The sequence below is a fragment of the Ursus arctos genome, unplaced genomic scaffold (genome assembly GCF_023065955.2).
Source record: "Ursus arctos isolate Adak ecotype North America unplaced genomic scaffold, UrsArc2.0 scaffold_6, whole genome shotgun sequence".
NCBI lineage: Eukaryota > Metazoa > Chordata > Mammalia > Carnivora > Ursidae > Ursus > Ursus arctos.
The window spans coordinates 17,395,167-17,420,080 of NW_026623078.1; the positions used below are offsets into that span (position 1 = coordinate 17,395,167).

General features: G+C 37.6%; 2 protein-coding genes across 12 annotated transcripts in view; one reads left to right on the forward strand and one right to left on the reverse strand.

The window, feature by feature from the left end:
- Nucleotides 1-21,262, forward strand: part of SDCBP (syndecan binding protein) — a 37,595-nt gene extending 16,333 nt beyond the window's left edge. For 2 of the 4 annotated variants that reach the window (XM_026516440.4, XM_048212391.2), the window contains 8 exons: nucleotides 2,628-2,693; nucleotides 7,415-7,493; nucleotides 8,639-8,748; nucleotides 15,731-15,892; nucleotides 17,744-17,919; nucleotides 18,014-18,185; nucleotides 18,939-19,030; nucleotides 20,095-21,262. In XM_026516440.4, the coding sequence (XP_026372225.1) occupies nucleotides 2,643-2,693; nucleotides 7,415-7,493; nucleotides 8,639-8,748; nucleotides 15,731-15,892; nucleotides 17,744-17,919; nucleotides 18,014-18,185; nucleotides 18,939-19,030; nucleotides 20,095-20,149 (897 nt within the window). In that variant the 5' untranslated portion in view covers nucleotides 2,628-2,642 and the 3' untranslated portion in view covers nucleotides 20,150-21,262. The remainder of the gene's footprint in view (nucleotides 1-2,627; nucleotides 2,694-7,414; nucleotides 7,494-8,638; nucleotides 8,749-15,730; nucleotides 15,893-17,743; nucleotides 17,920-18,013; nucleotides 18,186-18,938; nucleotides 19,031-20,094) is intronic. The other 2 variants (XM_026516442.4, XM_048212392.2) reach the window with 1 other exon arrangement.
- A 631-nt stretch (nucleotides 21,263-21,893) lies between these two features.
- Nucleotides 21,894-24,914, reverse strand: part of NSMAF (neutral sphingomyelinase activation associated factor) — a 57,945-nt gene continuing 54,924 nt past the window's right edge. For all 8 annotated transcript variants that reach the window (XM_048212388.2, XM_048212390.2, XM_044390354.3 and 5 more), the window contains exons 28-31: nucleotides 24,388-24,538; nucleotides 23,882-23,984; nucleotides 23,635-23,744; nucleotides 21,894-22,606 (exon numbers count right to left, since the gene is read on the reverse strand). In XM_048212388.2, the coding sequence (XP_048068345.1) occupies nucleotides 22,512-22,606; nucleotides 23,635-23,744; nucleotides 23,882-23,984; nucleotides 24,388-24,538 (459 nt within the window). In that variant the 3' untranslated portion in view covers nucleotides 21,894-22,511. The remainder of the gene's footprint in view (nucleotides 22,607-23,634; nucleotides 23,745-23,881; nucleotides 23,985-24,387; nucleotides 24,539-24,914) is intronic.

The window sequence follows — 24,914 nt, forward strand, 5'->3', positions numbered from 1 at the left end:
TGGGATTGAGTTTGAGTATTTGTGAGTATGAAGTAACTTCTGGGGAATGAGTGACCTAAGAGTTGTTCAGACAACTTAGGTTAATATTTGTTTAAGGAAAAGCTTCTATGAGGAAAATATTTGAGAAAACTGCTCACTGAGTTTTGAAATTTACCACTCATCCAGTTCCTTTTTTATGAGGAAAAGGGGATCTTGTAGGTGGCCAGTGACAGAACTAAAAGTGGAAACCAAAAATAATAATAGTACTAGATTAAAAGTCAACATTTGTACTAGTGAATTTAAAATGATTTTATGGATATTGATAAAATGGTTGGAAATGTAAATAAAACGTGTTTAAGTGGGAAGCTTAATGATTTTTTGAGACACAGAAAAGGTGCTCCATTTTGTTTCCCTGGATTAATAGAATTAAACCATTTCTTATTGTGCTTTCTCATGAATTTGCATTTTATTCACAAATACAAGCCTTATTTCCCCCTTAAAAACTGTATCAGGCCATTTTTTTTAAAACATTTTGTTTATTTTTGAGAGAGTGAAAGGGAGGGGAAGAGCACGAGCAGGGAGGGGACTGCAGACTGCACTGAGCACAGAGCCCGATGCAGGGCTTGATCTCAAGACCCCGAGATCGTGACCTGAGCCAAAACCAAGAATTGGATGCTTAACTGACTGTGCCACCCAGGTGCCCCAGAGTACATACATTTTTTAAGAAGTACTGTTACTCAGCATCTAGCCAAGAGACAGAAACCATATAGTAATTTGAACAGTGAAAATTTAATGTACATAATTATTAATTATAACATTAAAGGAACAGGAACTGTAAAAAGTAAAGTAGTAAAAAGTAAAGAGAATTTTAATGAATACAGGAAGATCAAATTTAATACGTATCTCCTAACCCCAGGGCTGAGTTAGAGTGCCCCAAGAAGAGGCTGCCCTCTTCCTATGCCTAACAGCCCAGGCCTTGTTGGAGAGTGCAGCTTTTACTCAGTGGATAGTGAAGTTGGTTTCTCAAAACGAAACTTACTGGAGATTCTCCCTGTGGAGTGCTGGTAGAGGCCAGCTATAGGAAGGTGCTGCACCTTGGAACTTGCGGCACATGAGGGGAGTGTTACAGGGAAAGCTACTCATGGGGCGATGCCTTGCAGGTGGCAGCATGCTTGGGAAGCTGCTGGACAGAGTGCTGGGGTCAGTGTTGGTTTTGTGCACTGCGGGAACTGGGTGCTTTAGAAGCTGCTCCCTGCGAGGAGCAAGATGCTAGAGAAACAGGTACTGCAGCAGCCTGGCTGGAGTGGTATACTGGAAGCTGGAATGAAAACCATTTTCTCCAGTGTATCTCCAGCTCCCTGCGCTGACAAAGCTCAACCTCATGCTAGCTGGCCACAGAGCGATATTTAAAGGGCCCAGCTCCATTTTCACAGCTCACAGTAATGTGTGGATTTGGAGGTGGGAGGTAGTAAATTGATAGCCAGCTCAAGAACCTTTGACATACCTACCCTATGCCAGTTCGGGATATATTCTGTTTTGTTGGGTTTAAAGAAAGTACCAGATACTCATCTCAAAAATAACAAAATTTTTCAAGTACATATCTTTGTGATACTTTCAGAGAATTTTGTTTTAAATTATTACAAAAAGCAGAGGTGCCTGGGTGGCTCAGTCGGCTAAGCGTCTGCCTTTGGCTTAGGTCATGATCCCAGGGTCCTGGGATCGAGCCCCACATCGGGCTCCTGCAGGGAAGCCTGCTTCTCCCTCTCCCACTCCCCCTGCTTGTGTTTCCTCTCTCGCTGTCCATCAAATGAATAAATAAAATCTTTAAAAATAAATTATTACAAAAAGCAATGGTCATTAAAAACATTGAACAGTATAGAAATGTTTAAAACATAATAATTTCCATCTTATTCCTCAGTCCTTTAGTATCTGTATCATTTACGTCTTCTAAAGATAAAATTGTTAACAATTAGTATGTATTTTTTCTAAGTACATCTATAAGAATATATGTGTGCCTATATAAATATATATATGTATTTTTTTTTCCCTAGTGATAGAGATTTCATAGATACTGTATAGGAGCTCTTGTAGTTTTTTGTTCAGATATAATTCTTGCTCATTTTCTAAGCACTTGTGTAAGCTAGGTAAGTCACATAACCACTCTATTTGATTTTTTAAACTTTTGAAATGAAGGGACTTTGAAGGGAAATTTGATCTGCAGTGGATATAGTTTGATAGTAGTAGTAAGGGAGGGAGAAGTAGTTTGGTAAACAGTAATAAGTTTTTAGTGTAGGCTAGATGTTCATATTTTTCCATGTGTTTTGCAATATTAAACATTCCTTATTGTGTTGAAAATTTATAGAAGTTTATATGTATCGCTGGTTTATATATACTACTTAAATTTCAGGGATGCCTGGGTGGCTCAGTTGGTTATGCATCTGCCTTTGGCTCAGGTCATGATCTCAGGGTCCTGGTATTGAGTTCTGCATTGGGCTCCTTGCTCAGCAGGGAGCCTGCTTCTCCCTCTGCCTGCTGCTCTGTCTGTATCTGTGTGCATGCACGCTCTCTGACAAATAAATAAAATCTTTAAAAAAAATTAAATTTCAATGAAATTTGAATTACAGAATTTTTTTTAATTTTTTCTTTAGAAAAATCCTGCAAAAATGTCTCTGTACCCATCTCTTGAAGACCTGAAGGTAGACAAAGTTATTCAGGTATGTTCAAGTTGTTTGTGTAATTTTGTCTAATATATACAGTGTCATCTATTCTATTTACAGGTGAAGTGAAACAAAGAACTTAAATAGCAGATGTATTCATTTTTACACTTACACATTTTTCAGTTTGTTGATTATAGACTAAAAAGTTACAGAAAAGCTACCAATTCTTTTTCATTTCACTGTGAATTAATGGACATGGGATATTATTTCTTTAAAACTGTACTTAAACTCTTTCAACATAGCTTGTTTTTAAGATTAAAATTTAAATTAAATATCATATACTTAAGTTGATAAAATACACTTCAACTCTTTAGATGGTCATAGTTTTGTTTAAAGTTAGTATGTACTTTGGATAGGACCTATCTTTAAAAATAATTCTTTGCCTTTACTTTGAAGTTAAAAATTACAGAAATGGTGAATTCTGTTTGAAGTAGTGTAAAAGCACAATGAAAGCAAAGTGATTTATTTCCTTTTAGATGGAAGTGGCAGACATTTCATGTGTTTATCTTCTAAATGTCTAAATGTTAGATATTATAGTATTTCTAATTTCATGAAGTCCAAAGTTCTTTGTAGTCCTTCAGGTATTAACTTTGAAAATAGATGCTTCTGTTTAAGAAAGCTTGGAAATAAGGGTCAAGTCTTGCTGTTTTCTAAGTTTTTATTCTGTTTAGCTGGGGATAATTTGTAGTACTTCAAAGCTTCTTACCCTGAGAATCCTTTTACTTGGGCCTTGGCCCCAGTTTACGCTAAGTAAGATTTACTTCTTAATAAGTATTTAATGGGCATAAAAATTTATTACAAACTTGTGATAAGTCTTAAGCAACGTCAAGGATAAGAGTGTCTTTTAGGCAAAATGTTGGCTTTTCTAGGGTGAAAACCCCCAGCAATAATAGTGGCAGCTGTATGGCTGAAATTGTTATCTGTAGCAATAATTGGGTAAATATGGGGGGAGATCATGAACACATATATTCCATCATATATCTACTGAGGATATTAAAATGTGGCTTATAAAATCTCTGATTTCTGTTCAGCTGCTAAAGTCTTTGATGCTTCAATTTTAAGAGGTTTGTTCGGTAACCTTAAATGCTGTATTCTTTCTGCAGTATTTTGTCAGTATTTTTCTCATTGGGTTTTTATTTCTGCACAGTTCATCTGAACAAGCATACTTAGTTTTTAAAAAGCTTTTATCTGAAATATGTAACCTTCAAGAATAACAAGCCATTAATACAACATCAGAGCAGTAAATGATTTGCATACGGATGTGGAAGAATGACTAATCTGTTTTCATTCTTTTTTGTTAGTTTTTATAGAATTGAACTGTTAAGCATCTGCCTTCGGCTCAGGTGTTGATCTCAGGGTCCTAGGATCGAGCCCCACATGGGACTCCCTAGTTGAGCCGGGAGTCTGCTTCTCACTCTCCCTTTGCCCCTCCCCCCACTTGTGTGTGTGTGTGTGTGTGTGTGTGTGTGTGTGTGTGTGTGCGCGCGCGCGCGCGCGCACACACACCTCTCTCTCGCTCTCAAGTAAATAAATAAAATCTTAAAAAAAAAAAAAAAGAATTTGAACTCTAACCATAGTTGACTTTGAGCAGAGGTTTTTGGTTTTTGAAACAGGAAAAGGAAAGTTGATATTGACAAATGTTTGGAGAATAGGTCTACAAACACATCACACTGACCTCTTTAAGGAAAAGCAAATTATATAGATATTTCCATTAGAAGACCTTTTATGTTCTGAGCAGGAAGTTAGCTGCTTGGAGATGTAACCATGAGTAAGAAGGGGGGAACATGAGTTTTCATTCTTTCTTTATTTGAAAATATTCCTGCCTTAGCCACTACAGTCTTGGGCTGGTTTTTCTTGTTGCTGTTGTTTCCTTTTCTCTGATAGAGGTATTTAAGTTTATTTTTGTTCTTGAGATGTCCTTGCACAGGTAGCATTTATTTCTAATCTTCTGCCCTTGTTACACCACAGCAAAGCTAAATTTGCAGCAGTGAACTGGCAGTTCATATTTTGTAAACTATTTTACAAAAGCCATTAGGCTGTTGCTTTCAGCAGCATAAAATCCCTGAATCTCTATCCATTGTGAATCCTTAACAGTAGTCTGTGGTGGTTATGCCTATATAAAGTAAGCTTTTAAGAAGCAGTGATGTAACAGAGACCCAGTGCTTATAGTCTCCTAAGACAGTGAGCATGGCTCCACATGCTCTGGCAGTAACTGAGTAATCCTTGGGGAGCCTCATTCCTTTTTTTTTTTTTTTTTTTTTTTTTTTTTTTATAGTTTGAGATTTCACATGAGTCTGAAATAATGCTACATTTAATGGCATATAGTCGTTAAGCCCTTGATGTACCATCTTCTGTTTTATTTTTATTATAGATTACATAAATATATAATTATTAGCTTTCTATATATATTCTCACTTCAGTATTCCTTGGGTAAGAAAAAAGCAATGAGTAAAAGAACAGAAAATAATGTAAAAAGGAACAATTTTTAAAAATTAATACATTTTATTATTTTTTTATTTTAGAGAGGAGAATGAGCAGGGGAGAGGGAGAGAGAATCTTAAGCAGACTATACACTGAGTGCAGAGCCTGACTTGGGCTCTCATGACCCTGAGGTCATTCATGACCTGAGGTGAAACTGAGTCAGGCACTTAACCGACTGCATCATCCAGGTGCCCCAATACATTATATTTTTTAAAGCAGTTTTAGGTTCACAGCAAAATTGAGTGGAAGGTACAAAGACTTTCCATCTTAATTCTCCCTCCCCCAGCACATACACATAGCACATCCTCCCACACTGTTATTATTCTCATCTGTGTGGTACGTTTGTTACAATTGATTAACATACACTGACATGTTATTACCACTCAAAGTCCATAGTTTACTTTAGGGTTCACTCTTGGTGTTGTATACTTGGTATTGTTTTGACAAATGTGTAATGACATAGAGGCACCATTGTTGTATGGAATCTAGTATCACATAGAAATCTGTATTACAGAATACTGCTCTAAAAATTCTTGTCTATTCTTGCCTCCCTCCCCACTCATTTCTGGCAACTGCTGATCTTTTTACTGTCTCTGTAGTTTGCCTTTTCCAAAATGTTAGACAGTTGGAATCATACTGTATTCAGGCTTTTCAGATTCGTTTCTTTCACTTAATAATATGCATTTAAGTTTCCTTCCCTGTCTTTTCATGGCTTGATAGTTCATTTCCTTTGAGTGAACAGTGTTGTGTTTTTTTCCTTAGAGATTATCCAAGAAATAATCCACTGGCTCCTAGCTCTTTTTAGCTGATAGCTGGTGAAAGAACTTTGAAAATTCAATATACTTGGAGCTTTTGGACTATTATTTAAAATTGTAGAGATTTTCATTGCATTTTATTTCAGTTTAGAATGTGACAAATTGTAAAACAATAAATACTAAAGTATGATGTAATAACAAACATGCCAGAACATTTACAATCCAAATGAGTGAAGTAGGATCCAGTGCTTTTATAGGCTATACTTATTTAAATTAAGCATCCATCACTCCAAGCATCTTTGGGACTATTCTTGTCATTATTTTCAGGGCTAGGTTAAGGTATAGGTATAAACTTCATTATGTAATACACATATTTCCAATTAAGTAAAAAGTGATATGAGAGATTGGCCATACAACCAATCTTGTCTCTAAATGATACATGGCTGTTTTAGAAAGTCAGATCTATTTGTATAGGAAAAAGGATTTCATCTTGGAATACTTCATGTAACATGGGCTATGAAGGCAGCCTGAGAGGAGTTCCTGGCATACTTGAGCATGAGTAGCATTTTGATAAATATATACATTGCAAAACGATTTTGACAAGTTTGTTTAAAAGTTACAAATTACATTATTTCAATCATTATCCTTTTATGTCTGTGATAAAGTATGCATTTTTTCATACTTTGTAATTTTTTTGTATTTAGTAGAGTGTATCCCCTTCTTGCAGTTGCTAAAATGAAGATGAAGATAATTTCAGTAGGATATGCTGGAATGGCAAATACTAGCAACGTAGTAAGATTTAAACTTTGGGGTGTTTTTCCGATATGTGACTTGCGTGAATATGGTTGAGCTTTTTCCTTATGCAAATAAAGTATTATTAGACTAGCTAGTAAAAAAAAAAACAAAACGAAAATGTAAAATGTGTAGCCATACATTTTATAATGCATTTTCAAAATACTAATTTATTAATTTTCAACAGCAGTATGAAATATTGGCTGTATGGTACTTAGTCAAATTTTATATCATAGTGTTAAAATATTTAGAATATGAAATGTGTTTTAGATTTGCAGATTTTCTTTGAAAAACATGTTGAAGTGTGTAAAATTAAACTACTGTTTAAATTTTTTAAAAAAGATTTTATTTTTTTAATTTATTTTAGAGAAAGAGCAAGTGCAAGCAGTAGGGGGAAGGAGCAGAGGGAGAGGAAGGAGAACCTCAAGCAGAGACTCTGCCCTGAGCGCAGAGCAGATGCAGGGCTTGATCTCAGACCCTGAGCTCAAGACCTAAGCTGAAATCAGGAGTAAGATGCTCAACTGACTGAGCCATCCACGCACCCCAAAATTAAACTTTATTGAATTAAGACTTCAGTGTTTTAGTTTCTTCTTAGAAGTACTAAATTTAACTTACAAATTATATAAGAATTTTTAAGTAAGTGTATATATAACATTGTTATATATATGAATTTTCTTTTTTCTTTTTCAGGCTCAAACTGCGTTTTCTGCAAACCCTGCCAACCCAGCAATTTTGTCTGAAGCTTCTGCTCCCATCTCTCAAGATGCAAGTAGGTTTATACTTGAGTTCATTCTTCCTGAACTAATATGTTCGAGTCGTCTTTTACTGAAATAGGGAATCCAAGATTTTTTTAATCTGCAGCGTGAAATAATGTGGTTAAAATTCTAGTAATAGTAAGAAAAAAATGTTTCCTTCAAAAAAAATAACCCTTTAATCAAGAAAGTAAACTGTGAATATGAAGATAGGTTTTATAACTTAATCAGAATTAAGTGAATTAAGTAAAGTCTCAACCCTCATAAGACCCTAACTTATGACTGATTGATTTATGAAGAAAACTTATATGTGAGCTATGCCCCATGCTACTGCTCTTGAACTTCCTGAACTGTCCCTCCATCTTTTGGGGTGAGGGTGGGGTTTGAAATTTTCAACCACTTCCTTTTGGGGGAGCTTCCCAAATTCTGGAATCTTCATTAGGTCTCCATATACTTATCTTTGGTTCCTTTTCCTTCTAAGTTTATAGGGATTTAGGACAGAGCCCCTAAATAATACGACTTAAGATAAAAAGAGTATTAAAATAGGTTTTTGTAGCCAGATATAGCTATTGATAACATTCTTTCAGAAAATTCATTTTAATCACAAACTGTAAAAAAACATTTGGAAATAGTACCTAACTCTGCTACTGGGTTAAGTACTGTTAGTGTTTAAATACATTGTTTCCAAGATTTCACTGGAATGTGGTTAACTTTTTTTAAATAAGATACTAAATAGACTTCTATAAGCTTTGGGTTTTTTTTATTGTCATTCAGAAGAATCATTTCATAGCAGTGTTTATTAAATGAGTTGTAAAGTAGCTGGCTTGACAATAAACATTTTAGTCAGTTGTTCTGAGGTGGAGAATCACTGGTATGCTTATGAAATTCCTAATCAAAGAGGTGTATTTTAAGAAAAAAGAAAGGCAAGATAATTTATTTGGAATAATTATTTCTATCTTGACTGTTTCAGCTTTTTCTATATTTCCCATTTCTAATTATCATTATAGAGATAAGGGGACGATTTTCCAAATTGCTAATTTAGATTCATTCTAGATTTTATAGCATACATGTAATTTTTTAACACAAGTAGAAGCCCATAATAACAGTTTTCATTTTAAATATTCTAATGGGTTTTTAAAATCTATTTATTCATTCATGTTAGATCTCTATCCTAAATTGTATCCGGAGCTCTCCCAGTACATGGGCCTGAGTTTAAATGAAGAAGAAATCCGTGCAAATATGGCCTTGGTCCATGGAGCATCAGTTCAGGGGGTACGTATACTGTACTTACTTTTGATTTGTATAAAATCATATTTTAGACATAGACAAATGCTCTCCTCCTCTTCATGGCCAACTCATAAATTTATAACTTTAGCGTTGACCTCTCTTCTCTCATTTTAGACTGCCTTCTGGATATCGCTTCTTAAATGATCTACTTTCTTTTAACCTTTTACCACTTTCCTAATTTATTAGGAGTTAAAGATCCAAATGCCTTTGACTAGTCCATTCTCCTTAGTCTTCTGCATTTAGTCAGTTACTAAGACCTAGTGATTCTGTCCTTCCCATGTTTCTTGTATTCACTTTATCCATTCCAGTCCTACTATAACCCTCTTCAGGGTTTCTGTACTTCTAATCTAGAGTATCACAGTCATCTCTTAAGTTTTCTCTAGTAACTTCTAATATCAAACAGTACTAAGCCGCTGCTAGGTTAATCTTTCTGAAATACAGGTCTGTCATACGTTTTTTTTTTTTGGTCATAATCTTTTAACATTCCAAAGTCTAAATTAGCTCCCTATAAAAGACCCCAGATTCAGGCTTTTAAATATAATGTATCTCATAGCCTCTTATCACTTATTATTATAGTTAAATCATGAAGGACAGGGTTGATAGTTGTTTTGTTGCCATAACCCCAGTGCTTAATACAGTACCTGGCATTTATTAAATATTTATTAAAAACTTGCTTATATTAAGGCCCATTTGGTATGTCAAAAGAAGTAATTTAAGAAATTAGGCAAAAAGGTTGAAGAATTGAAACACGCAGGCATTGAACAGAGATGTAATTACAGAAAGTCACTGCTCCTTCTAGGACTGGAGTGACACAGGGAAGAGTTTGGAGAATTCAGAACCTAGAATCTTGGGGAAAGAGCTCCTTGGAGCTGGGCCTCATCACACCTTGGAGGAGCGGACACTACTGTCAGTACTTGTATCTGTGAGCGGTTGCAAGCCAGGCTGGTTCTGGGAGTGTGGCAATAAAAGCTGGAGAATGGAATCAACTGGTGCCACCAGGGTTAAGGGCGAGGCCCAGGCAGAGCTGATAGGAGCTGGAAACAAAGAGGAAGGAACAAGGCACTTCTCTTCCAGCCTTCCAGCCTCCTGTGGTGGATGCTAACCAGAAGTCTGCTGACAAAGGAGTATGTAATTTGCACAGTTTAAGCTCCATCATCACTATGTACGGTCTAGGTGGGTTTGGAGCTGACAAACAGTTGCTTAATACCCAGCGCTGCCTACTCCTTTGACTACTCTGTATATCCACACAGTTTTTAACTTCAAATGACAGCAATAACTGCATAGTTTCCCTTTAAAAGATGCAATTCTTGGTAAAATTGAGGTTCAGCCCACTTTCTGTTAAGGGGGACCCTATGGTAAGCATTTTAAGCTTTGCTGGCCACACATGGTTTCTGTTGCGTATTCTTGTTGGTTTTTTTGTTTCTTTGCTTACAACCTTTTAGAAATATAAAAGTAATTTTTAATCCAGGGGTGTACAAAACCAGGCCAGTTACTTCTGATATAATGAAGTAGTCCTGCCCTTACCCCAGGATGCAACAGTGCCAGTTATCATAGCCATCTCTGGGCATCGGCCTGTGGTGTCAGTTACTGTGCAATATTAATTACCCCTTAGTATTCACATTCCCAGCTGAATATTTTTGACACGAAGACAAAAGTATAAAGTTCACTGCTATAAAAAAATTCACGTATTTAAGGTAAAGGAGGTATGGAGGAACAAAAAGATTGTTACATTTACAGAAATTTTACAGGTACAATCAAAGAAGGTAGTCATTGGCTACTGGGATTCTTATTTTGGCAACTGATCAGGATGCTGTAGTTAGTATTATGACTTCTTTTGTCTACTACACATTCTTTACTCTGTTTGCCCTTGAGCCAGTCTTTTCTTAATACCTGCTGGGATGACCCAAACATTTTGAAGTGTCAGAATCTCCTCCTCAAGCATCTTGCTTTTTCTTCCATTTTTATTTCGTTGCTGGAGACTTCTAATAACTGTTTCCATCTAGTGAATTTTTCATTTTACATACTGTATTTTTCTTTTCTAGATGTTCCATGTGGTTTTAAGCCTTGAGCATACTGAACAAATTTATAATAGCTATTTTAAAATCCTAGTTTGCTAATTTTTTGATGTTATTTCCGAATTTCTATTAACTGATTTTTCTCCTGATTATAGATTACATTTTCCTGCTTGTTCACATGCCACCTATTTTTTAAAAATCAGAACAGGACATTGTGAATTTTACATTTTTAGGTGCCGGATTATGTATCCTCTAAAGAGTGTCAGCACTTGTTCTGGCAAGCAGTTAAGTTACACGTGCATCAGCTTGGTCCTTCTGAGGCTTGATTTTACATGTTGTTAGAGTGGGTCTGAAACAGCCTTTATTGTAGGGTTATGTAGCCCCATTACTCAAGATGTGTGTCCCCTTGGGTTCTCTGCTGAAGGCCCTGGGTATTCAGTAAGCACACCACTTTTGCTGGTAGGACCTTGGATGTCTCCCAATCCTGTGTGATCTGCAGGAAGGCTTAGCTTACAGCTTCCTGCATGTACTTTGCTGGGCCTCCGGAGCTTTACCTCACAGATACTGAGATTAGTACTTAGCAGACGGTTCAAGGAGACCTGTATATAGATTTCTGGAGCTTTTTCTCTGTGTAGCTCCTTCCTCTTTGAGACTCAGCCATGAAAAGTCTTGCTGTTTTACTAGCTCTTCAGCCTTCCTGATTTTTGTCTCCTCAGCTTACAAGAGTGCAGTGCTCTGCTTGGGATTTGTACTTCTGCGTTCCAGTCCAGATAGTGGTCTGGGTCGAAAGCCAAGAGATGAAAAGGCTCACCTCACATGTTTCCTTTCAGGGATTACTGCTCTACATTGCCTAATGCCCAATGTTCAAAAACTGTTGCCTCCTATTTTTCCAGATTTTTAAGTTATTTATAGCAAGAGGGTAAGCCTGGCTCCATTATGACTGCCAGCAGAAGTCTGGGTTTTGTTTTTTGTTTTTTGGGTTTTTTTTAAATTAATTTTACTGTTGGACATGGAAGACCTAAAAGGCACCTCAAAGAACCCCCTGGATTCCAAACATAGTCTCGAACCCATTATCTAGCAGCAACCCAATTTCTTCTTGGTAACTAGGATTAGTCACACTAGCCAGTTCAATAATTTCTTTTTGCCTATGTTTCAGAGGCATATGAAGTCCAAAACAGCAGTCAGATGATGATCTTCTAATTCAGGGGAAACGTTGTGTTCCCCAGTTGAGGCATTCCTCCCTCTTAAATAAGACCTTCACACTGTAGAGCTCAAAATGTGGGGACAGGATGCAAAAGTTTTGTGTGTGTTTAGATATAAGAGTGAGAGGAACCATTCCCATGGCCACACCTTCGTTTCCAGACCTTTTATTTGGGCCTTGGAAGAAAATGCATCATGTATTTGGTTGCTCATTCAAAGCATATATTGTATCCTTTAAGGTAGAACCCCTTTAAGTGTGTTGTCTCCCACTGGCACCTTAAATGAGTAGAGATGAGACTCGGTAGCTTAAGAACCCACACATTCCAGGCACTGTGCCAGGTGCAGTGGATACAATAGTGAACCACAGCACACACTTCTGAAGCTCACATTGTAGACAAATAAACCAGTGCTTATGACATGAACCAAATGAAAGAAGAGTAAGTGAATAAAGTGCTAGGGCTATATTTTGACATAGTGAGCATGTATGTTCTCTCTGAAGGGTTAACATTTGAGTAGAGAACTGAGTGAAATGAGGGAGTAAGGCATGTGAATGTCCGGTGGGAGAATATTCCGTACAGTAGAGACGGAACTTGAAGGCTTTCAGGCAGAAATGAACTTAGTGGACTTGAGAGAAAGACTTGTGTGTTGAGCAGAGGAAGCAAGGCAGGACATGGCAGCAGATGGCATTGGAGGGGTAGTGAAGACCAGGTACTGTGTGGCATTGTACACCATGGTGTAAGGGATTGGGATCAGAGTTGTAGGAGTGGTCTAATCATGATTTCTTTTCCTTTTTTAAGATTTCTGTGCTCGCTCTGTGGAGAATCAGGAAGACAATCTAGAAAGTTATTGTAGAAATTTGGTTGCTCATTCAAAGCATATATTGTATCCTTTAAGTAGAACCCCTTTAAGTGTGTTGTTTGCTTACAGTGGGGGAAGGGGACAGTGGTAATGTGGTATTGGTCATAATAAGTAAGAACACCTAGTAAGTCAAGTACTTTAAAAATATTGCTGGAAAAAATATTTTCCAATGGTAATACCCACTCAACCCTTTTGTTCTGTATTCCAGCTAAACTAATTCATTTGCTCTAAGTTTTTCTGTTTCTATCCCATTACCTGATTTTCCTGTGTCTCTTATAGCTGTACTCATTTCTCTTTTGAACCTTTATAATCTCACAAGTAATATTTTCCGGCATTGCATTCTGATTTCTAGTGTAGTTGTGTATGTACAGTATTCCTGTTAGACTATTAGCTTTGGAATATGCTATCATAATTACCAGGAATTCTGAACAAAAAATTTGCCATCTGTGGTGATTATGTAGTTGAGGTTCCTCTTTCCCTATTAATGCTGCTCTGAGCATCACAGTTCTTAGGTAGGTTAGAGGTTTTGTTTTTTGTTTTTTTTGACAGATCCCAACAAAGAAGCCTTTGATTAGCTCTTCTCTCACTATCTTTTCGGTTGAGAAAAGGGTTCACTTAAAATAAAAAACCAGTTTTGGTCAAGAAAACTTGAGATAGTGATCACTTAGAACATTCCATTTGAAACATTCAAAGATCGTCTCAGCCGACGTTGGATTCACCCTCCTAGCGAAAGGGTGTATAACCTGGACTTTAATCCACGTCATGTACATGGGATTGATGACATCATGGGTGAACCATTGGTCCAGCAGGATGATAAACCCGAAGCCAGGCTGCCAGTCTAAGACAGTACAAGGATGTGGCAAAGCCAGTCATTGAATTATACAAGAGCCGAGGAGTGCTTCACCAATTTTCTGTCACAGAGACTAACAAAATCTGGCGCTATGTTTACATGCTTTTCTTGAACATTGTCAAACCTGTTCAGTCCAAAGAAGCATACTGAGCCCGCCCAGTGGAAGAACCAGGAAAATGTCGTTCATTCAGTTGTATGTGTAGTACTTTGGTGCCATGTCCAAGTTAGAAGCTAGTGGGGATAGCTTACAGCGTCTTCTCTAGTTTAAGTGGTGAACTGAAATGAAAATGATTGAGTAGGAAGTGTACCTGAAGAGGCGGAAGTGTTCCTGAAGCGGCTCCTCTCTGTCTTTCACGAGAAGGGTCACCTACACATGTCAGAGATGCCTCTGCATGTCTCAAGCCCTGCACGAGAAAGCAAGTGCAGGCTGGACTTAAGCGGTGTCTAACTCAGACTCTAGCTGATTTCCGACTGTCATGTTGTTCCCATAGTAGCCTTTTCACACGTGACGGTGTTGGCCTTTGGTTCCCTCCGTCCCCCGAAGGCTGTTGAACCACAATACCAGGAAGGCTTGTCCCAAATTCTCTGGTATGTGCGCTTCCTGGTGACCATGCAATTGAAGCATCAGTTGCTCTTTCTGGTTGCTTCCCTGGCCTTGAGTGAGTGTCCACAATTTATTTTTTGTGTTAAGAGTGATACCTTTTCTGCATTACATACTCCATAGAATCTCTCCTTTGCAGACATCTGGAATGAACAGATTTGGCTTCTAATATTTTTATTAGACTGTATTTTTTTACATCTGTTTTCTCCCTCTCTAGGCTATGAAGTAATACAGATAGTTACTGCTTTGATCCCTCTCAGATCCGTTTCTAAGAGCTGAGAGCGAGGGGAGGGTGTCAAATCACTTCCTGCATCAGGAGCTGAGCTCTGCAGAGGGTCTACTTACGCTGCTGGGCTGACTCTTATGGGTTGACACTGCCCTTTTCTTTTATTGTGAAAAAATAAAATCCTCAAAGTCTTTGGGAGTTTTCAAAAAAGTGGGAGATATTTACCTACATAAATGTTAAAGGATCATATCTTGTGTATAAAAGTAATAAGACATAAGTTACTGCACTAAAAGAATAGCTTTTTATTCAAGACAAAAAAAACGTATTTTGAAATGCTGCTAAATATTGATGCTGACAGTGTTCTCCTGTGAGTGACCCAAGCATATTACGAATAGTTGGTAAAGGGAATGGAGCCTGTGGGTTGAGGAAAATGTTGCACTAGCTGTGCCCAGACTGCGTATGGCAGCTTTATGATTATGGGAAAACAAATTCTTAAAATCTTTTTTTCTATTCCAAAGATGCTTTCTATGGGATGGCCATTAAGTCTAGAAATATAGATAATACAATTTTGTCATTCTTTGTAATGTATCAATAAACCATTTATTAAAAAAAAAAAAGAAAACTTGAGAAAATTGAAAATCTGGAAACAGGGTATCTGCCGTTCTTGGTCAGTCTGGTTTGTGCATACAATTGGTTAATCCATAAATGTTCATTACAGAGAACGAGAACTATATTATCCTGTCTTGTGTGTGCCAGTACTCACGTAAACATGCAGTTTTAATTCTCACGGTGGCACTGTGAGGTAAAAAGGTTCCCTCTCTATAGAAATGCTGAAAGGATCAGTAGATGTCTAATAAAGATCAGACCACATATAAAAGAACCCTCTGGAAAATACTGTGTGAGTTTCAGCAGTATGGTATGGCCTTTAAACTCAAGGATAATACATTTGGAGACAAGCCAAAGTATACATGAAGCACATACCAGTGAATTCAGAAGGTATGTCATTGAATCTACTGGAGGTGATAATTTCCTTAAGAATTAGTAAATAAAAACTAGGGTCCTTTTTGCATAAGTCAAACTTTATCTGAAGGAAACATGTGCAGATTACTTTTTGGGAAAATATGACTGAATATATTCAAGTTAATTTTCATTTTAGGTTTTTCTTTTTTCATGTAGAATGTTTCTAAGTATTGACACATTGTGTGTGTTTTTATTAGCAGTTGGTAGCAAGACCTTCCAGTATGAACTATATGGTGGCTCCTGTAACTGGTAATGATGTTGGAATTCGTAGAGCAGAAATAAAGCAAGGGATTCGTGAAGTCATTTTGTGTAAGGATCAAGATGGAAAAATTGGGCTCAGGCTTAAATCAATAGATAATGTAAGTATTTTAAATTGTATTTCAGTTTGTCCAAATAGCTTGAAATATTAAGTAATCACTATTAGAATAATTTACAGTGGGAATGTTTTAATTAATTATAATATTACATTTATAATCAAGATCATTTTAAATTTGCTAATTTTAATTTTTCCACTTGGAGATGCCTTATTCTGAAGAGGCAGAGTTGGTACTTCATTACCTTAAATGAAATTTTTTTTTTTGAGTCTTCTTTCTGGAGTACAGTTCACTGGTCTTCATATATTATAACATAGTTTATACAAATAAAATTATGGCATTCAAATAGGGCATCATATGTGATGTTAAGAGACTGACCAGTGAGAATCGGTGGCCTTTATGGCGTCTATTTTTAAATTAAATAATGATCATTTGTGAAGTGGGTTTGCTGCTTTATTATTTCCATCCTTCGTTTTGAATTTAATAGGTCATTTTTTGAGTAAAAGTGATTTTCTAATTAGAGCAGCCATTCCTTTAGCTTTGTAATTACTTTACCTCTTACCTCACCATACTGAAGAAATTAAACAGGGTTACTCTCTGAGGAGGCATTTAGGGTTGTTAAGGATATGCTGAGTCTTTTATCCCGATTTGTGGCTCTTGGATTCCTTATTAGTCTTAAGTCTTATTGTCCAACTTTTTCACACAGAAAATGATAATGAGTGTCCCACACTGTGGTAAATGGCTGAGGCTGGTCTTGGTAGGAAGCCCCAACCCTGCCTGCCTACCCACCCAGAGGGCTGAGGACATCAATGACTACAGACATGTAACTTATTCAGGACACATCAGTGTGCTTCTTTCGAAGCCCTGACTTCACTGCTTTCCCTTTCCTTTCAGTGATAAGTATATGCTGCCCATCTGCCAGGATTTCTTCTCTGCTCCTTCCTCTGTCTTAAAAGACAAGACACTCTTCATAGGCCCCTATCTCCAATGCACTTATCCGTGCAGTGGATTTCTCCATTTGGCCAAAACTCACTGCTCTGACCATTTTACAGGGTGCCGTCTAGTTTTCAGTACTGCCCTAAAGTAAACTGTAAGACACAGGACAGAAGTTATGTTTGATCCAGCCTAAGAGGATAGAAAGGGTCCAACTTTGTAGAACTTTCATATTTTACCAATTTTACTCTTTTTATACTTGTTTGTTTACATTTTCTTCAACATCTGAGTTTGGGAATTTATAGAAGTATAAATACCCATGTGGGTTGACTAAACTTGAGTTTTCTGTATTTCATAGTGGATTCCTTCTAAGAACTGGAGTGGTATTGAATGTACCCACCTTTTTAGGCTGTTCAGTAAACCCAGTCTTATTTATCCTATAATTTAGCAAATGGGTTAAGGAGTCCTTCAGCTATAAGGAGAGTTATGACCTTACACTAAACTATCATTTTTTAAACTAAAAGAAATCATGAAATTTCTAACAGTTGACTTGCTTTCCCCCTAAACAAGAACCATGTGCCAATACCTATTTTTGTATTCTACCAGACCCATAGAAGCTTACATTTACTATGGAAACCCTACTTTATTTTCCTTAGATTTTTTATTCCAAGATGAAGGGGATGATTGAGGTTGGTCAGGTGGGTGGTGGGTCATGATTTGAGGTAGAAATTACTAGTGAGATCTCACATTTTTCTGTTATTTCTTGGGGTCATTGCCTTGATAAAATTTTCAATTTCCTTTTTGGGAGTAACGACACACATATTCATGTAGTTTCTTTCTTTCTTTTTTTTTTTTTTCACTAGGGTAGATTCCTAATCTGAACAGTTTGTTCCTAATTTTCCAGCATTTTTAAACCATATCATAACAGTGGTAAATAACCAAAGTTATTTTATTATTCTCTAGGGCATATTTGTTCAGCTGGTGCAGGCAAATTCTCCAGCCTCATTGGTTGGTCTGAGATTTGGGGACCAAGTACTCCAGATCAATGGGGAAAACTGCGCAGGCTGGAGCTCTGATAAAGCACACAAGGTGCTCAAACAAGCTTTTGGAGAGAAGATTACTATGACTGTTCGTGACAGGTGAGTTGACTAGACAGTTCACATGGAAACTTTCAAAGAGTAACTTGGACCAATAGAAGAGTGAAATTTTTAATTTAATCCATTATGTTTACAGGCCCTTTGAACGGACAGTTACCATGCATAAGGATAGTACTGGACATGTGGGCTTTATCTTTAAAAATGGAAAGATAACATCCATAGTGAAAGACAGTTCTGCAGCCAGAAACGGTCTTCTCACAGAACATAACATCTGTGAAGTCAATGGGCAGAATGTCATAGGGCTGAAGGTAAGGAATAGAACTCATGTCTTGTGCTGCAGTTTTATTTTAGCAGATGTCTTTTCCATTTGTGTATTTTGGTGGTGTTTTCATGTTGACCTTCAAAATAAATAGAAACTCAGTGGGGAGATGGGTGACCTGGGGCTCTGGCTGTGCCCTCAGGCCAAAGGAATTACTTGGGCTATTTGTAATTAATGTTCCTATAGCATAGGGCTTGACTCTGTGATCTCAGCAGTCCCTTGAACTAGAATTCTGTGGAGACGTGGGCATTGAAGATTTTGATGACATTCTGAATGAATGATTGCTCAGCTTTTTCAACCCAGGAATTGGTAGGAAATGAGTCATAGTTTCTGTTTATATTAATACCTTGTTTTTTTCCTCTACAGATTCCTAAATATGCCTATGTTAAGGTGTAAAGGTTTTCATTAAGACCTGTTTATTTCATAAACTTCGTTAAGAATGCACCATTAACTGAGGGTAGTATTGTATGTGAGGAAAATTATTTCATCTTCAGTAATGAACAGATGATATTTTGGCTAAAATATCTACTCAATTTACTTAGCAATTTTGCTTCCATCTATAAAATGGTGATTCTATAGAATTAAACTTGGTAAGAAAAACTGGAAAAAAAATTATAAATATCAAGGGTCAGATTTTAGAGATCTTAGCAAAAAGTAAGAGGACATATTTATCAAGAATAACATAGTTTCATATTTATGAAATAAAGCCTTAGTATTAATTTTCATTACGTGTTTTCAACAGGATTCTCAAATTGCAGACATACTGTCAACATCTGAGACTGTAGTTACTATTACAATCATGCCTGCTTTTATCTTTGAACATATTATTAAACGGTAAGTAGACAGTACTTCAACTTGGTGCTTATGGTCGTCTGAGTTAAAAGAAAGTACAGTGCTTATATTAAGTCTCAAATCTTTGGTTCTTTTACCTAAGGGATGACATGGCATTTATCTAGAAATTTGAAGTTACTTATTTATATCAGAAGAATTGGTAGGTAAGGACAGTCCCTCACAACTTCCCAAGTACTGAATAAAATTCACCATACACTTCTGAAATGTTGACGTTTTCTAGTTGAAAAGAGGTATATGAGCAGAAGTGGGCAGACTTTCATTTCAGCTTGCAGTAAAGTTGACTGCAGTTGCACTCTGCCTGCAGCTCCTCTGCTCAATAGAAATCTATTCTGGTAGTTCATGATGGAGCATTCTTGCCTATGGGATGTTAGGAGTAATGGTTTTTGTTCTGAGAGCATCTGAGGGGGCAGGTAGATTCATGTAGGGGTGTGGGATGTGGTGCTAGGATGGGCCTCAGGAAATGAGGATTGGACAGCTGAGTAGGGGAATAGAAGAGGCAGCAAGTGTTGTTATCTTCCTAGAACTTTTAAAATCCTGGCTTCTATCATAGCTGTTTTTGCCAAGCCAACTTAGATCCTTCTTTCAGAATCTATCTTGCCTGTGGAAGTAAGATTTAAAAGATTAAAAACATAATAACCTTAATAAAATTTTTCAGTTTCTGGGTAGAAAAAAAAGGCAAGTGTTATAGTCAAGACTACTTGTTCTCTTAAACCAGTGATAGGTTCCCTCTTCCCATTTCCCTCCCAGTGCATAACAGTGTTGTCATTTTCCTTGTTTTTAGTCATCAGCTTTAATATACCAGGACTTACTTGTATCTTATCTAATTTTTCTAGCCAAGGTACAGATGGCATTTCACACTGGATACATTTGCAAACAGCTAGATTCCCCTGAGGCTCCTAGATCTGAACTCATTAAAAAAAAAAAAAAAAGGCCTTCCCTCTCCCCACAGTCCCACTAAGTTTGAATGGGAGTTTTCTTGGATTAGCATAGCCTTTTTGAAAAAAGAAACCCAAACCGCACTATTTAATAAAGTGACTCTCTCATAGGATGGCACCAAGCATTATGAAAAGCCTGATGGATCACACCATTCCTGAGGTTTAAAAGTCATGGCACAGTGGAAATTTCACCGAACTTCTCCAGTTTACTTCTTGGGCAACTTAACTTTATATTATGCACATGAAGCTTTCTAGGAGCCAGAGAGCATATGCTGCATGAAGACCTTTCTATCTTACATTATGGCTGGGAATCTTACTGTTTTGATTGGATATCTTGTCCACACTTCAAGATCGTTATAGCCTTATCCTGGTTTTACAGATGTGAAACTTTGGACAGATTAACTGATTTTCATAGAGTAGTTTCTCTACTGGAAACCCAATGCTTTTATAAGCCATTATGATTAGAATGACTGATACAGGCTTAGCTCTGTGTTAGAACCAATCACCTTTATCTTACATATCAAGTAGTGCTGTTCATATTACTTTACTTCTATGGTGTAATTGCATTTTTAATGTGTTACCATAGTACATATAGAATGATTGTTTTTGATGGTTTTTTAGTTTGTGAGTGTGTGTGTGTGTGTGTGTATGTGCCTGTGAACACCAATTAAGTACACTGGTTTCATTCCATGTAAGCATTATACAGTGTATGTAGGTTGCAAGAGATTGTGTTGATCATCATTAACTTGTAACTACCTTTACTTAATATGCTTCAACTGTCGCCTTAACTGTGTAAAGCATCTAGAATAAAAGCCAAAATAGAACTATTGCTGCCTTTCTACAACCTAAAATGCAGTTCTATGTTAAACTGAAATGTACACTAGCCCAGAACAATTTCATGGTACATACTGAGCTACAACATAGCTGCTTAGTTGCATTTGAGATTTTCTAGTCGATTGTGTAATGGAAATTTCTTTCTTTAAAAGTTACTGGTATTACTTTCTGAGAAATGAATCACTATATATTAAGTGTAAAAATTCTCATACCAAATAGGATAAACTCTTGACTCCCTTTATTCATTTGTAGATTAAGTGGAATAATACCTAATTTTGTCATTTACTCTTAACATTCTGTAACCTAGCTACTTTGGGATGGTCTTAGGATGTTTCCCAGGTCATTTCCTGACCCCTCCCTACAAACAAAATGGCAGTGACCTTTACCCTGATTTTTTTCTTTTTGGTTTATGCCTATTCCATCTAATTAAATATGTATAAATAAAGTTGACTTTTAGTCTCTTGCATCATTTGGAAACTGTCCGTGCCTTTCACCAAACTTGAACTTGAAGTTCCCACCTTGGGCCCATGGGAATTGTCTCCCAGAGCAGTGGGCATCCAGAGGCCCTGACAGAAGCGCTCTGCCGAGGGAGTAGGAGTGTTAGGAAAAGTGCTTCAACCTGTGAACCGCAGATGGCCAGCCTGCACGCTTCAGGCTGAGCATCGGGACTGCACAGAGGCCACGGACGCTCCCGGCAACACCGGGGACTGAGTCCTGTTTAATGACACTTAAGACGGACTTTGAAAACTGTTACCCTGGGTCATTTTTCCTCCATGTCATACAGCCTACAAAATAAAACTCTCTTCTATAGTCTTTAAAAACATTGTCATGATATAAAAGGAAGTCAGCAGTGTTGCTTTACAGCTTACCTTGTTGAAATTCGGAAAAGCAAACCGAATGTTTCCCAGTTTACCTACCTTGTTACCTAGATTTGGGTCTGAGGATGGTTCCAAAAATGTAAGAATGAATGACATTCACATCACTTAAGTATGGTTTTCTAGAAGGATCAATACTTGAAGCTCTTAAAAGGTACTAGTCTTGGTAATAAATCACTTAAATAAGAAAATGAAAACTGCTTTCATTACAGAAAAATATTTTTAATGTAGAAAAGAGCATTTAATAGCTATAATGAAATAAACCATTCCTATACACAGTAAACTTACTGTTACAAGAATTGCTAATCTTTCCCCAGGTTCTTAGAATCTGAGGACAGTAGGTTATACAAAGTAACCACTTCATGAAAACACATACCCAAAAACCCAGATGGGCAGCAATTCTGTAGGTTAGGAAGACAAAACAGAGTGACTCAGAAGTAGTAGAGTATACTGCACATTTTCTTGGAAAATTCCGAATTGTTCAATGTTTTCTGAAAGTTTTCCCATTTCAGTTTGGTATCTCTTAGCTACTTTACTTTGCCACCCAAACCTGTCTTCTGACCATCAGCATACTGGGATGATCGTCTGCCTTACAAATGTGACGCTTCCTCCCTAACACTGCCACATCTGTCTGCCTTACAGGGTGGCAACCAATGGCTTTCATTGAAGTTGCCATGATTTAGGAAGTTTAAAACCACAATGTCTCATGTGGTAAAACTTCTAATTACTATCATTGCACATTCACCAGTTCATTTAAAAGCCTGGTTTAAAAGTACATTAAATAGAGTTCAACTTAACATTCAAGAGAGGAAAAGGCACTTAGTATTGCAATTTCCAGAACATAATTTGTCTGTCTTCCCCTCCCGTGATGATACTGCTACACTGTTCATTCATCCATATACATGTCACAGCACCTAAGAGAGAGAGACCTTGTGGTTAGGTAGTAAGTTGACCAGGGGCCCCCCAAAATATACTCTGAAGTACTATGTTGCCTTCTCTCATCCTGTAATTAGGTGTATAAATTAAAAATAACTGCTTGGTACAAGAACTTCTGAGTAATAAAACCACTTAAACGTAAAGCTAAAATAAGGGGATGCAAACAGCGATTCCTACAGCAGTAGTCAGGACACGGATGAGAGGAGAAGGTAGGGAACTGGTAGAAGTTTGCTAGTTCTGTTTCTATGGGAAGGAGTCAAATGTTACTTAAGCCAGTAAGTTGAGGATGACGTAAACAGATCACTTTACGATGTTAAGGAAATAACCACATAACGGAGTGACAGAGGGAAGGGAATAAGGGGGCAGTTACTGGTCACAGTGGAAAGTAAATAGGTACTTATAACCATAGATACTAGAAGAATTAAAAACCATAAATCTTCCAGAAGATCAGGAGGCAACCATGCCGAGGTACGCAAATACCGTGAATCTCCATGAGATACTAAGTAGAAAAACCCAAGTGGACAGAACGGTTAATATGCCTACAACCTACCCTCTCAATCGTAAGAGGGCACACCTCCAGGATAGACTGGAAGGCATCCTTCAGGGAGGAGAACGTTGGGGGTGGGGTGGGGTGGGGTCAGTGGTGGGAAGAAGATCCTTTTCATTGTAATTTATTATTTTTGTGTTGTGTTTGGGTTTCTTTAAAACTATGGGCATGTACGTAAAACAACGATTCCAGCTTTTACTATGGTTTTTAATTCTCCACGTGGAAGTTAATTTAAAAACTTCCTTTTTGGAATCAAATGTCTGTCAACATCAATCTCAGTCCTGAAGGACCCAAGAGATTGCAGATCACCTGGCCCACCAAGGTGCTGGAGGGGACCATTGGCCAAGTGGAGGGAACTGGTGTGTTTCCTGCCTGGGAAGAGGATGTTTCCTGATGGGAAGAGCAGGTTTGAGTTCAGCATTTTAGGAAGAAAGGTGAGTCAACTGTATAACTGCTTACCTGTGTGGCCCTGTATTCTCTCACTGATTTTTCCTCCGAGCAGGTCCCAAACAAGTAGCTCACCAGACTGACTTCCAGATAAAACAGAATTTCCATCCCAGATAAAGCATCTGCGAGCATGATTTAGAAATAATCATCTGATTAGTCCTCATGAAGGAGGGGCTGTGTACCCTGGCCAAAGCAAGCCCAAATGGCAGGGTCATGAATTTGTACATGTCTTCCCTCATTAGCAACTCAAAAAATATACCTCTGGGGCTCGTCTGAAGTCAGAGAAGAGATGAGCATCCCTGTCTGCACATCTATGACGTTTAGACAGCCATCTTCCCCTGTGCTGAGGACGTGGCGACTGTCTGTAACACAAGGTGACATGGCTTCAGAAGTGTGTGGGAGATTATTCTGACATTCTATCTCTGGCACAACGTTCACTTTAATGCTCCTTGAGCTACTTGTACTGGACTGATGACTCTCCTCTCCTTGAAATGCTTCTAAGACACAGGGCTGATGACCCTTTGGTGTGAGTTCATTTCCATATTATAAATTAATTTCTCCTGTGAGTTGACGAATTAAGAACAATGTCTGCTACTGCTTTTCTGTAGGTGCCAATGGCATAAGTATACGGTATTGTGCCATGAAGCAGTCTCAGATACAGGCAACACTTTTTATCGGCAGACTGTTTTCCTTTTTACATTCTTACTTTAAAGTAATAATTCCAATTCCCCCAGTTATCATCTGTATTGAAAAGGATCATACTACCTGGGCTAAAAGCAGTATCACATACAGTCCCTGAGTGGCATGGGATCTGGTGCAATATGGTGGCCGTAGTGAGGTCCCAAATATTCACTGTGCCTTCTTTGGTGCCTGAAACCAACAGTGTACTTGCAGCATTTAAGCTAATTGTATCTACCTAAGGAAGAAAACACAAAGTATCCATTTAGGGTTACGGTCAGTAGTGGTTTGCCCAGGCTGACCCCACTATCTGGACTGATAAGGTTAAACTCCACTGTATGGCGTACTGATGAGGCTGATTCAGCAGACGGGTTTCAGCATCGCCTACTGAATTATTTAAAAATGAACTGCTTCATATGCTAGTGAATAAAATGAAATATTGGTAGGGTAAATGTAATGCTGGATTTTTTTTTTAAGATTTATTTATTGTTAGAGCAAGCATGTGCGAGAGTGAGTCAGGGGGGAGGGGTACAGGGAGAGAATTTTCAAGCAGATTCCCCTCTGAGCGTGGAGCTGGACACGGGGCTCCATCCCACAACCCATGAGATCACGAC